Raw genomic sequence first — 13,932 nt, forward strand, 5'->3', positions numbered from 1 at the left:
CCTATTTTCTGAGTCCTGTCATATCTTTTTACATGTTCAAAACACAATCTGCCAAAGTTAGACATTGTCCTCAAACAAGTTCCTGTTAAACCAAGAGCAGTTGTGCAATCAGGTATGTGCTCACAGACCTCAAACACAACTTCGTAACCACAGGAAAGAAGGTAATGCGTTTTTATTGCACGTAAGGATTTAGGTAAGTTTGTATTTAAAGTTTCAGCTTTTAATTTTTTGTGCTATCAGTTTGAATTTTAATAGATCTTCCTCTCTATCTCATGGAAATATATAGTAACTCTTTGGAAGTACTGAGCAGGTTGATTATTTATTCTTTGGAGGATAATTTTAGGACGTAAAGTAATGCAGATGGAGCATGTGTCATTTGCCGCTTCTTATTTTTTTGTCTTTGTGTTAGAGTCGTGCACTAGCTGTTGGAAATGCTCCCGCCTCGAAATAGTCTTTGTCTTCTCCTACTTCTGTACGTCTGGAAGGGCATACAAATTTGACATTTTGAGTGAGTAATCCAAACCACAAATACTTTTAAGTATATTCCTAGTTTTATAATTACACATAATAATAAAAAAGTGTAAATAATTACGTTAGTGTCAAAGTTATGTAATGACTATGATCATTTAGTTAGTTACACATAATGGCTCTCGGGCTTTGGAGACCTGAAGCTCTGACTGTGCTCTCTTTACATGCAGTCTTGTTTGACTATCTTTGATAAATGTACTGGCTGATTTGGAATAGTTTCTAACTGATGTACTTCATATCAGGCACCTTTTATACACAGAATGAAGTCATTTGTGGGATACAGCAGCGGTTGATTGCTTTCTCAGTGTTTTCAGAACAAATAGCTCACGAGGTTGTGTCTCCTAAAAAGGGAGGCAGATTTAGTCATTAACTAGATTTTAGAATTAAAGGCCTGTTTACTTTTTTGTTTGTTTTATCTCAATCAAGATACAGGAGAAATAGTGTTTTCACTCTGTTTATCCAATATGTATTTAATCATTAGTTATTGTCAGTTATTATTAATGTCTTGCTGCTGTGGCAGATGGCTGCCCCGCCCTGGTTCTGCTAGAGGTTTCTTCCTGCTAGAAGGGAGTTTTTCCTCCCCACTGTCACCAAGTGCTTACTCATAGACGGTCATTTCCTTGTTGTAGTTTCTTAGCAAAATATAAATAAAAATGTGTTTAATTAATTCAAAGGTTCAGAGAGCAACAAAAGCCAAAAAGCAAAATAGAAAAAATTCAGGGTTGGAATAGAGTGTCATAAAAATAGTTTTTTGTTTTATTTTGCTTTAATTGATCTTTTACAGGATGCAAAATGAGCTAACAATATTAATATTGTTCAATATGAAATAAAAATGTATGTATTTACTCTGGCTTTTTAAAAAAAGAATACATTATTATGTTGAATAGACAGAAATCATGAGCCACGGGAAGGTGATGTGAGGCTGTTTGGCTCTAAGAACGTGTCAGAGGGCCGTGTGGAAATCTACCATGATGGGAAATGGGGAACAGTGTGTGACGACAACTGGGACATGGCTGACGCCCAGGTGTTGTGTCGCCAGCTCAACTTCCTTGGAGCCAAATCTATTGTGACTGGGAAGGACTACGGACAAGGTGGCTTTTATTTCCACTGATCCACCACCAGAGGGCAGTGAAATGATTGAAATTGTAGTTTGTGATTTCAGTTTAAACAAAGCAACTCTACATGTATGTGTACGCTCACCAACCACTTTTAGGTACACTTATTTACGCAGATTTCTAAGCAACCAATCACAACTCGGTGTATTTAGGAAATTAGGCATGGTTGGAGTCACTGAAGTTCAAACTGAGCAACAGAATAAGGAAGAAAGGTGATTTCAGTGACTTTGAATGTTGCATGGATGTTGGTGCTAGATGGCCGGTGTGAGTGTTTCACAAACTGCTGATCTATTTGGATTTCACTGCACAAGCACCTGTAGAACAGTCTGAAAAAGAAAAAGTATCCGGTGAGTATCGGATGTCTGGGCAAAAATACCTTGTTGATGCCAGAGGTCAGAGGTAAATGGCCAGTGACACAGAGAGTGTCACTTAGTGTGTGTCACCCTGTTTCACCCTGTCTGCAATTTGCAGGCTCAGATTGCACAAACTGAGTCACCCTGCCTACAGTTTGCATGGGCTTGCCCAAATTGGACAATAGGATATTGAATATACTGTTTCCTGGTGTGCTGAGTTTTGATTTCTGCTACACAATGTGGATGGTAATGTTAGAATTTGGTGTAAACAACCCAGAGGTACAACCCAGTTTCAGCAAGGTGTACCTAACAAAAGGGTAGGTGAGTGAATGAGTGCTGTCTAATATGTTATGGCAAGATGATTCAGTTTTTTTGAGTGTTGTGTCCATTTCCATTGTAGCTCCTGGACCAATTTGGCTGGATGATGTAAACTGTAAAGGCACAGAAACACATCTCTTCACCTGTGAATTCAAAGGCTGGGGAGAAACTGACTGCACGCACAAAGAAGATGTTGGAGTAGTTTGTGAAACAGGAAGTAGGTATCAAAACTCTTACAAAAAAACTTTATGTAGAACCCATAGTAGCACTGATGTGGTATGTGGCATCAATGCTTAATTAATTATTCTTTTTCAGGCATTAATGTGGACATTAATGATTCTACACAATCACTGGACCACAGTATCGGTCTGTCTGACTTTCTCGGCCAAATCTTTGATGATGGAAATGGCTGTGACTTCCTGATCGTAGTGCAGAGTCCTACTGGGAACAAACAGGAAGATGGGACCCCAGAGATAAGTGAGAAAACCATCTGTGCTCACAAAATGATCCTGTCACAAATCCCATTCTTTAATGCTTCAGTGGGGATTACTAACATCACAGTCAACCTCAGCTTGCCCTGCCAGCCACATTTCACCTCCTTCATCAGGTATAATGAACGTAATGTTTTGCTGCATTTGCAGTAGATGACTTATTCTTTAAAACATCTAAATGTTTTGCAATCATCTACAAATGTGTACAAATTCTAATATTCGATAATCTGATCTTCATTAGGTACATTTACACCCGTAAGATAGATGTGACCCTCTCCTCTGCACTGTGTCTCCACCAAATGGCTTCTGATTTTGGGTTAAAGCAGCTGATGGAGGACATTGGCCGACTGTTTTCTAAAATCCTCCCAGAAGACTCCACCTTTCACAACCAGGTGTCTTTTTACAAGTATGCAGTGGAGACCAAGGACTTAGTGCTTGAGGAGAACTGTGTCCAGTACATGGCCTGGAACTACCAAAACCTGACCAGGTCTCCAGCTTGGTCCGGCCTCTCAGTGGGGCTTCTTAGGGCTCTTCTCACTCGCTCAGATTTGGTGGCACCAGATGAATATTTTGTGCTGCAGTCTGTAGAGAGATGGATCAGTGAGAAAGGCGACTCCATCGATTTAGAAACACAGGCTGATCTGTTGGGACGCATTCGTTTTCCTATGATTCCTGCTGAGAAGCTGTATGTGATAGAGTCCAGCTCTCCACTCTACAGCACTCATAAGACCGTGTATCGTGATAATATGTTGAAAGCTTTTCAGTTTAACGTGCTCTTCTTCAGTAATCTGACAAAGCAAAAGTTCGGCAAAGAAAATAATGATTACCAGCCCAGGATTTACACTGCTGAGCCCTGGAGCATCGTTTTAGAGGTTTCAATCAGAACATCATCCTCTCAAACCCACTCAAGACCGATTGACAAACGGCAGCGCTACAATAACCGCTATATCCACGGCTATGGCTATGAAACGTCTTCCTACAGTCAAACCAGATCCAAGTCATTCAGCACACCTGTTCACAACAGCCTCATCTTCAAGCAAATATTCTCATGAACAGGCAGGAATGTTCAAACCATGGTGTGAGATGTGAGTCTTTTCCTGTGGCAAAGCTGACACCCCAAAGCTACATCAGCCAAAGTGAAATCCTCTTTCGTAACCGGGTCTTGCTGGTCTGCCAGGGCCAGTATGTTTGTCAAATCCAGGACTTCAAAAGCAATATGGCTTCCGTCTCTGCGAATGCTACTCAGGTCCTTCCTTATCCCTGTGCTGGTGACCAGTTCACCTACCAGATTGTAGTGACACCAGAGTACGTGTGATGCAGCGTCAGCTTCAGGATCAATGCGTTCATCATTTTGTATTCTCAACAATTGACCAAATCACTCTGTAGCCCATGAAGTAATAAAGAAACAACCAATATTATCCATGTGAGTCATAATTGTTTTGACTACTGACAAGTATTTCTGACAAATATGTGAAAAAATATCTTTTGCCTCATATAACCATCCTAGCATAGTTTATTGACAGATAAAATGCGAGTTCGATACCATTTTTGTGTTTGTCTTATAAATTCAACATTTGTCATAAAAATCACCAGGCCAGGATTTACACTGTTAAGTCTGGGCGCTTATGTGGTGGCCCATCACACAGATGTCATTACAGTCAAATCATCTAATTCAGCACAATAATCCGATTCTTAAGGACAAGACGGCCAACTGATATTGTACGTGAGGCTAGACACTAAGGAAGGAAAAAAGGACTTTTATCAACTGGCTAAGCAAAGACAGAGAAGAGTTGTGCAACAGGTTAGGGTGATCAAGGAGAAGTGAAGAGTGTCCTTTAAAAGTGGAAGGAGTACTTCCACCTTTAAAGGAAAGACAAAGGATTACTAAGGAGGAAGTGAGGGCTGCTATAAAGAGTGGGAAGACAGCTGGTCCAGATGACATTGCCTTGCCTGTCACGTTGCCTTTCCTGGGGTTAGCTTCTGCTTCTGGGGATGGGGGTTGGGCGTGCTCTCTTACCTAAGCTAAGTTAGCCTTCTTCTGCAAGCTTTTCAAGTGCACTTTGAGGTTTGTGGGATTTTCCCCCTTTATAAATATTTTATCTCATTTCACTACAACATTCTTGCTTTAATCTAAAACACAGTCATAGTCAGAGTAATCCCAAATTGGACTCTGGATTTGGACTTTTTACTTCTAATTTTCATTATTTTGTTAGTTTTCTTTAAATATTATAATCTTGCTGGACAGTTTAGCTACTAGCCCACTAAAGGCCTTGACGATCGTCAAAAGAGGCCGGCTAAGTTGCCTCTTGACTGCTACTGAATAAAAAACAAACCAATAAACCAACATGCTCTATTACTTTTTGCTCTATTACACGTTCTCCTTCTCCCTCTCCCCTCTCCCTTATCTTTCCTGGTTGGCTTCTCATGTCTTTGTATAGTCTTGCTTATTCTCTAACCCTAAGAGAGTCTCCCAGACTTGTTCTCTAAAAACCTAAAGAAGAATTATGGATTTGATCAACTGGTCCCTTAACAAAACTGACAACTCCTGGGCTTGGGAGAGCCTGATTGTCCTGCAGAGACGTTTGCTGCCAGATACTCGATGGTCGGTTGCGTCGTGTGTCTGGAAACACTCTCGATGGTGGACTTTGAATGACATCTACCAATTCGGAACCATGATAAGAGAGTTCTGGCTGATTGGAGCTGGCTCAGACCTGGCTTATCGAAGAACAAGAAGCGGCTACAGCTGCTCAAAATCCCACAAGGCTGGCCAACATGATAGACGATGGGCAGGGCTGTGAGTACTCAGACTGTGTTTTTTGGAACACAATATGGATAAGATCTTGGAGAAGCTCATGGCTCTGCAATATGGACAACATCTTGAAGAAGAACAACAGGAATTGAGAGACCTGGTGACCAGTGACGGACATTAGACCAACTGTAAAATTGGAAGCAGTTTGTTCGCACTAACCAAAACAGCTATCATCTTCATCTCATACGACCCCCCTGGTGCCGGCTGGATGCTCAAGGCAAAAGCTGACAGGAATAACAATTCTCTCCTTTAGATAACAAGACTGTGTTGTGACTCTCTTCCCCCTCCTTCAAGGCCACCCGAGTCGACCGAAGATTGTTGACTTTTGCTTAACCGGGTGAAGGGACACTTTCTCTCGGCTGAACACGGAACACACACGCATGTACACTGACACAGACCTACACTCACCCCCCACTCCCTCCAAACGCCTTCGAAGCTTATGTCTTCTTTGTTGTGAGATGCGATGATTCATGTGCTATGTGCTGAGGTGTTTTTTTCTGTTCTCAAACTGATCTCCCCGTTGGAGCTCAGTCTGGGGGGAGATCTTTTTTTCTCCTCGTCTCTCCTCATGTTGTGTATTTTCCATTGTTATACCTCTCTGACCTGTCTACCCCATGTGATGTTTGTGTAATGTATGTACGGTCGGAAGGGTAAGATGGCGCTGGCAAAGGTCGGCAGCCTTAACCCAGTTTCCTTCGGGGTCAATCTTCAGGATCAATAAAGTTTTATTGAATTGAATTGAATTGAATTGGTATGCATTTGCTTTGGCATCTTTTTAAGCTAATGCAATAACATTTATTTCCATCCACAGTTAATTATTTGGTGAGCTCTTCTGTTAATATTGACAGAGTCGTACTGCTCCATAAAGTCTTCTCATCCCAGAGATTCTCAATAGGTTTTGGGTCTGGTCTCTGTGTTAGCCAGTCCATGCGTGGAAATGATATCTTATGCACACTGAACCACTCTCCGATAATCTGAACCTCACATACTAAAGCACCCCAAAGCCACCAACCCGGGTTGTTCTTGTAGACCCCAGACACGATGGGTGCATCATTTCATCTGCTTGTCTTTCTGACAAGTAGGAAGACAAATTTACTGTGGAACAGGGTAAATTTGGATTAGATGTCCTTTTTTCCATAACTCCAGAGCCCTATCTGTACACTGTGTTGCAAACTGAAGCCTTTTAAAAAAAAAAAATCCTCTCTGGCAAGTGATTTTCTTATGGCAGCTGTTTAGTCCTGATCCCCAAAGCCTAGCCTTGAGTTCTGCTGTTTAATTTGATTTAACCAAAACTCATTTCCAAACACGACCATCAAAGACGCAGCCACATTTCTTTCTGGAAGACAAAGTTTCACCACTGTCAGTTTTTGTAGTTTCAGCAGTCTCTTTAGTTGTTCTCTTTATTTAATGCACGCTAATATTTCGACCCTTCTAAAACAGAAAGATGTGTTTTTGCATGGTTGTTTGAGAAATGAGCAGCTACTCACTCCATCAGTTCCGTTTAAATAACCTCAAACATTTATCACTACAGTAAGTCTCCAATGAAGCACTCTTACCTATTTGCATGGTGGTGATTTTTTTGTATTATTATTATCGTTTTTCTTTTTTTAATCTACGCACCCCGGTTTGTTTACCCGTTTACTCTTGAAAACTGTAAAACACATGACTCTAACAGTTACAGAAGTGTAGTCCCATTTTATTCTTCACTTGAAAATACATGTCAAATCGGAGAATGCAGGGCTGTATTGCGATGGATCACTTTCTTCACAGGTTAACTGGTGAAAATTAAACATTAGTGTTTCCTTTCTTATACAGATGAATGATTTTTCAGATTATAATTATTTCCTCTAACTAACTTTTGGGGCTTTACAATCTCAAAGTCAGTGGTTGTTTCTTTTCCATTACTTGTCTGTTCTTTCTGCTTTTCTGCTGACATAGGGATCTTTATCCAATCACGAGTTCAAGTAAAGTGCAGACATTGTGATCCGACAAGTTTCGACTTACCCACAAAAAGTTATGCAACCAGTGTGGTCTTCTGCTTTAATGAGAAATGAAACTTAGGAAAGGTGCTTGGAAAAGAGGAGTTTAATGTGAAGTGAAGCTCACAGAATCTGGAGGAGCGCACGTTCATTTAGCCCCCTCTTCCCCTCTTTCCTTTGTCACGCGACTTTAAAAGGAGTGAACCTTGGGCAAGACACATTTGCGGACAGCGCAGCTCGATAACACAAAAAGGGTAATGTGGCTTTATTTTTTGTAAGGTTTTTAGATTTGACTTTGACTTTTTTTTCATGCACAAATTTGGTCGAGACATTTAATTTGAGTAGATTTTGCAGTGCGCTGTACTGAAAACAAAAGCAGCTGACGGAGCAGATTTCTCACATTATTTCTTTCTTGTTAATCACTGTGTCAGTCCTACACCGGAAGTCGAAAATGCTCACGCATCAAAATCTACGCACTCTTTGGATTCTTCTGCTTCTGCACATGTCTGCAAGGGCTTACAAATTTGACATCTTAAGTGAGTAATCACCAGTTTGCATACGAAGCAGTTCAAATAAATCCTATAGCTGCTATGCAGTAGATATGACTATGTGAGTATGATATGTGAGTATGAAAGTGAATTACAAATAGATTTTGAGAGTGACCAATTAACTTGGAATGAAGGGCTAGAATATGTGGTTTCCATCATCATGGTCTTTGCTCACATAACCTATTTTTATATATATTTCAATAGAAACACACCATGAACCGCAGGAAGGTGATGTGAGACTGTTTGGCTCTAAGAACGTGTCAGAGGGCCGTGTGGAAATCTACCATGATGGGAAATGGGGAACAGTGTGTGACGACAACTGGGACATGGCTGACGCCCAGGTGTTGTGTCGCCAGCTCAACTTCCTTGGAGCCAAATCTATTGTGACTGGGAAGGACTACGGACAAGGTGGCTTTTATTTCATTTATATAAATGATCCTCCAGCAGAGGGCAGTGCAATGACTGTACAGAAAATAGTTGAGATTAGGCTCAACATAACAACCACTACAAATCACAACTCTGTCATAGCTAGAAATGTAAACAAATTCCCTTCCCTTTAAATTTCCATTGTAGCGCCTGGACCTATTTGGCTGGATGACATCAATTGTAAAGGCACAGAAACACATCTCTTCACCTGTGAATTCAAAGGCTGGGGAGAAACTGACTGCACGCACAAAGAGGATGTTGGAGTAGTTTGTGAAACAGGAAGTAGGTATCAAAACTCTTAAAAAACAAACGTTTTGTAGAACCCATAGAAGCATTGATGCTGAATATGGCTTGATCACCGCTCATTCCCCCTTTGTTCATTACATTAATTATTCTTTTTCAGGCATTAATGTGGACATCAATGATTCTACTCACTCACTGGACCACAGTATCGGTCTGTCTGACTTTCTCGGCCAAATCTTTGATGATGGAAATGGCTGTGACTTCCTGATCGTAGTGCAGAGTCCTACTGGGAACAAACAGGAGGATGGGACCCCAGAGATAAGTGAGAAAACCATCTGTGCTCACAAAATGATCCTGTCACAAATCCCATTCTTTAATGCTTCAGTGGGGATTACTAACATCACAGTCAACCTCAGCTTGCCCTGCCAGCCACATTTCACCTCCTTCATCAGGTATAATGAACGTAATGTTTTGCTGCATTTGCAGTAGATGACTTATTCTTTAAAACACCTAAATGTTTTGCAATCATCTACAAATGTGTACAAATTCTAATATTCGATAATCTGATCTTCATTAGGTACATTTACACCCGTAAGATAGATGTGACCCTCTCCTCTGCACTGTGTCTCCACCAAATGGCTTCTGATTTTGGGTTAAAGCAGCTGATGGAGGACATTGGCCGACTGTTTTCTAAAATCCTCCCAGAAGACTCCACCTTTCACAACCAGGTGTCTTTTTACAAGTATGCAGTGGAGACCAAGGACTTAGTGCTTGAGGAGAACTGTGTCCAGTACATGGCCTGGAACTACCAAAACCTGACCAGGTCTCCAGCTTGGTCCGGCCTCTCAGTGGGGCTTCTTAGAGCTCTTCTTACTCGCTCAGATTTGGTGGCGCCAGATGAATATTTTGTGCTGCAGTCTGTAGAGAGATGGATCAGTGAGAAAGGCGACTCCATCGATTTGGAAACGCAGGCTGATCTGTTGGGACGCATTCGTTTTCCGATGATTCCTGCTGAGAAGCTGTATGTGATCGAGTCCAGCTCTCCACTCTACAGCACTCATAAGACCGTGTATCGTGATAATATGTTGAAAGCTTTTCAGTTTAACGTGCTCCTCTTCAGTAATCTGACAAAGCAAAAGTTCGGCAAAGAAAATAGGGATTACCAGCCCAGGATTTACACTGCTGAGCCCTGGAGCATCGTTTTAGAGGCTTCATCCTCTGAAACCCAGTCCGGACAGTACAACAACCACTATAACAACTATGGCTATAATCCTTACAGTCAAACCAGATCCAAGTCATTTACCACACCTGTCCACAACAGTCTGATCTTCAAGGACATCGTGATGAGTTGGCAAGCAAATATATTCATATACAGGTATGAATGTTCAAACCATGGTGTGAGATGTGAGTCTTTTCCTGTGGCAAGGCTGACACCCCAAAGCTACATCAGCCAAAGTGAAATCCTCTTTCGTAACCGGATCTTGCTGGTCTGCCAGGGCCAGTATGTTTGTCAAATCCAGGACTTCAAAAGCAATATGGCTTCCGTCTCTGCGAATGCTACTCAGGTCCTTCCTTATCCCTGTGCTGGTGACCAGTTCACCTACCAGATTGTAGTGACACCAGAGTACGTGTGATGCACCATCAGGTCCAGGATCTTTGTTTCCTTATTATTTCATGGAGTGAAATCAATTGGCTTCATTATTATCCATGCGAGTCCCAATTGTTTTGATTACTGATATTTCTGACATATATATGAAACATATCTTCTTCACATATAAGAATCATAGCATCATTTATTAAAAAAGGTGAAAAGGGGTTTCTGTGAAAATTGTATGAGTCATCTTCTTTTGAATGATTTGTTCCTGATTAAAAGAAAATCCTGGTGACTTTGTTTCCTTATTATTTAGTGTGTTGCAATAAGATGCTTTCATTACAATCCATGTGAATTTTCTTTTTCTTTTTTATTACTGACAGATATTTTTCTGGCAAATAAACAGTGATTTCCGCATTATTTTTTGTGCATTCGTCTTATTTTGAAAGATTTGTTCCTTACAAGAACAAATAAATCATAATGTGGAATGTAATAGGCAGTTTAGCCTGATATGAAACACAAGACAAGTATAAATGTTACATTAATCACCAAATTGATTCATACATTCATTCCACCAGACATAATGCATTCCGATTTATTAATATTATAAGTTGTTTCTTCCACAGGTTTTAGCCAAATTCTAGCAAATACATTACAGATCCAGACATGAACCCTGCTTAAATGGCATCTGCTGTCAGACAGTTTGTTACAGTCCAGAAGGAGAAGGAAGTATGACACTGATATGAGTAATAAAATGTCTTTACGGCAGATACTGCAGATACTCCAGTTGTTCTTTCCAAAACTAATCAGCAATTTTGTGTCATTTGTCTCACTGAAGCCTCGCCTCCCTGCAAGCTGGTTGTAAATTGTAAAGCTGTAAAGTATATGATGTATACTCTTATATAAGTACATGAGTGATTTATACTAGAAGCTAGTTTGAAAAGGCTCAGGAATGACTTTGTCATCATTTTTTACAAATATCTGAAGATGTATTTGTTCATACAGATGACATGTGAATGCAGTTCTGCACTCCACAACAGACTTTTGGCACATTTCTCAAAAACTGACAATATTTTTAACTGCTCTTCACAGGGGGTGTGCTTGAGCCAATGTACCTGCACAGATAACGGCAAGTAAGATGATACAAGCACCCTCCGCGTGAAAAAGGTCAAAGGTCACACTTAAAGGTCTTAAAAGTTAAAATGAATAAAAACAACAGATTTTAAGCCTGTCAGATTTATCTCCCGGTAGGACACCGAATACAAAACTGTTTACAGGGCTTTGATTAAAGGTTATTGCAGTCTCACGTCATGAATCATGAAATTTTCCCAGGTGATTGTTTTTACCACCCTCCAGACTGTCTTCAAGTCTTCCTGCATTTCATCTTCACACAACTGAGAGTCATTCATGACAGCAGCGCCTCTACATGCCCGGGCAGGTGGGAAAAACAACTAGAGCTGTACCGAACCAGTCAATCAAACTACGCAATCTGCGTGGGCTTTAGATTTAAAGATTACCAAATACTTAATCTTTAGTCTAGTATAAACTCAGAACAACCGTTTGGTTGATAGAAAATAGATCAATTCACAAGTAGCCCCATCCTAAGGCGATTGTTTAATGTACTCTAATATATATTTACAAGAAGGAAAGGTTTGCCTATTTCATCATAAGGGCAGACTTGCTTTGTGAGTAATATCTGGCAGCTTTTTCATTATTGTGTCACTTAACCCACCAAAAAATTAACCCCGCATGTCATGACATATTCTGTTTGTTTGGTCAGCCCCAGAATTTTGAAATTCCACATGGCTTTTATGAACAATGTTCTTCTTACTATGTAATCTTCATCATCTGAACATCCTCCAGAATTTCCCAATTTCCACCGATGTCAGATGCAACTAAGTGTGTCGTTATGGCAAAAGTGCACAACAACATAACAAACCAAGTTGCAAACATGCCGAGAATTAAGCATCACATTAATACTGAAATGTTCGGCAGCAAAGGGTCTCAGTCTCACAGCATCGCGGAGGGTTTTTGCCCCACTTTTCTTTGCAAATGTGAAGGTTCAGCTGTGTAGAAGATAGATTGCGCATCCAAATGCAGGAGTGAGGAGATCAAAACGGCGTTAATGCTAACAGAAATACAGGAAGTTCAAAATGTCACAGAACGGGAGCAGGGAAGTGGCAAACACAAGGTGACAGAGCTAAAAGAGATGATAGGACAAAGGCACAGAGGTGGCACATGGAGGCACAGAGGTATACAGAGGAGCTCAAGCTGGTTTGAGGTATTTGTGCTAATACGCTGTTTGATTTCACCAAATGTGGCCAAACATCTCCACTTTGTTCCAGAAGTCTCGTGGTTTGTTCAGATGCAACTTTACAAACGCAAGCTGCGTGAAAGAAGACACTTTCTCCTGGCAACCCTCACAACCAACATTTCTTCAGTCTTTTTCTAATTGTTCTGTCACGAACTTTAAAATTTAACCTGCTAACCGAGGCCTGTAGATCCTAAGGTGTAGCTCTCGGGTTTTACACAATTTGTCCGAGGATAGTCTGACCTTAGGGTGAATTTCCTGGAAGATTGCGACATTATATTAACACATAGCTAAATGCCCCAGACCAACAAAGTTCAAAATCTTCTGCTTTTCAAGGAGTGCTCACACTTAGCTGATGCTCAGTTAATCGAGTATATTTTATTAGCAGCACCTGACTGCTACTGACCCTTTTCATTTCTATGGAATAAAGGGTAGCAGTGAAGGTGTTCTTAGCGTTTTAGATGTTTCACGTGACTTTTTAAGAAAAAAAAGAACTATGCTAACAACTACTGGAATACTGAAAACACATTTCTGATTTCCTCTGAGTCTGTTGGATGTAGCTCAGAACGTAGCAGCTCATTTACTAATGAGAAGGTTGGTAGTTTGATACTTGGCTGCTCCAGTCTCTGATGTGTTCCTCACAGTATGAATGTGTTTGAATGTTAGATAGAAAGGTGTAGTCACTATATTCAAACCAGTCCCATGTCCCAATTCCCATGTGTAAGAGGAAACAGCTTTCTAGTGGATTTGGATTTCTGTGGGAATTAGCAGGTTAAACAAATTGCACAACATCTATTCCCCTCTTTAAGTTGCTCATCATTTAAGGAGCTGCCCACAGTACCAAAGTCACGAAATGGTAGTGCTATTGTCTGCAGAGGAAATGACTGTACATTTTGTACAAACTTGATATTTTACAAGTCTGTGCCTGTTAGGTAAAAGTGAAAGTTCCTGTAAACACACTCACCGTAGTTACCCAGAGAGGCACCACTTATTAAAATGCACTGAAGAGACTAAGAAAGCTTTTTGGATATTATCAGCAGACTCATGGTGACTAACATCTCAGTTGCTAACATCTGTGGATGTGGACATTTGACCTCAGAGTGTGTGGAACTTCAAACAGATGTTTTCTTCCACATCGGTGTCCCTGAAGCAGTTTCCTAATGCTGATTCACTGTCTTCCATTGTCACCGGTGAATTGCGAATAGCTGCAATGATGGATG

General features: G+C 40.7%; 1 protein-coding gene and 1 pseudogene across 2 annotated transcripts; both read left to right on the forward strand.

Moving 5' to 3' along the window:
- The first annotated feature begins 127 nt into the window (after positions 1-127).
- LOC146633762 (galectin-3-binding protein A-like) lies at positions 128-4,627 on the forward strand (annotated as a pseudogene). Its single transcript, XR_014906142.1, has 6 exons — positions 128-193; positions 410-508; positions 1,416-1,619; positions 2,397-2,531; positions 2,630-2,921; positions 3,047-4,627. The product of XR_014906142.1 is annotated as a galectin-3-binding protein A-like (transcript).
- A 3,182-nt stretch (positions 4,628-7,809) lies between these two features.
- Positions 7,810-10,522, forward strand: LOC146633763 (galectin-3-binding protein A-like). Its single transcript, XM_085352480.1, has 6 exons — positions 7,810-7,847; positions 8,025-8,129; positions 8,346-8,549; positions 8,715-8,849; positions 8,971-9,262; positions 9,388-10,522. Exons 2-6 carry the CDS (start codon positions 8,045-8,047, stop codon positions 10,442-10,444), a joined length of 1,773 nt encoding a protein of 590 aa, XP_085208606.1. The 5' UTR covers positions 7,810-7,847; positions 8,025-8,044; the 3' UTR covers positions 10,445-10,522.
- Positions 10,523-13,932: the final 3,410 nt, after the last annotated feature.

The sequence above is a fragment of the Diplotaxodon limnothrissa genome, linkage group LG4, assembly GCF_057381915.1.
Source record: "Diplotaxodon limnothrissa isolate DT_005_m linkage group LG4, D_limnothrissa_male_GT1.1, whole genome shotgun sequence".
NCBI lineage: Eukaryota > Metazoa > Chordata > Actinopteri > Cichliformes > Cichlidae > Diplotaxodon > Diplotaxodon limnothrissa.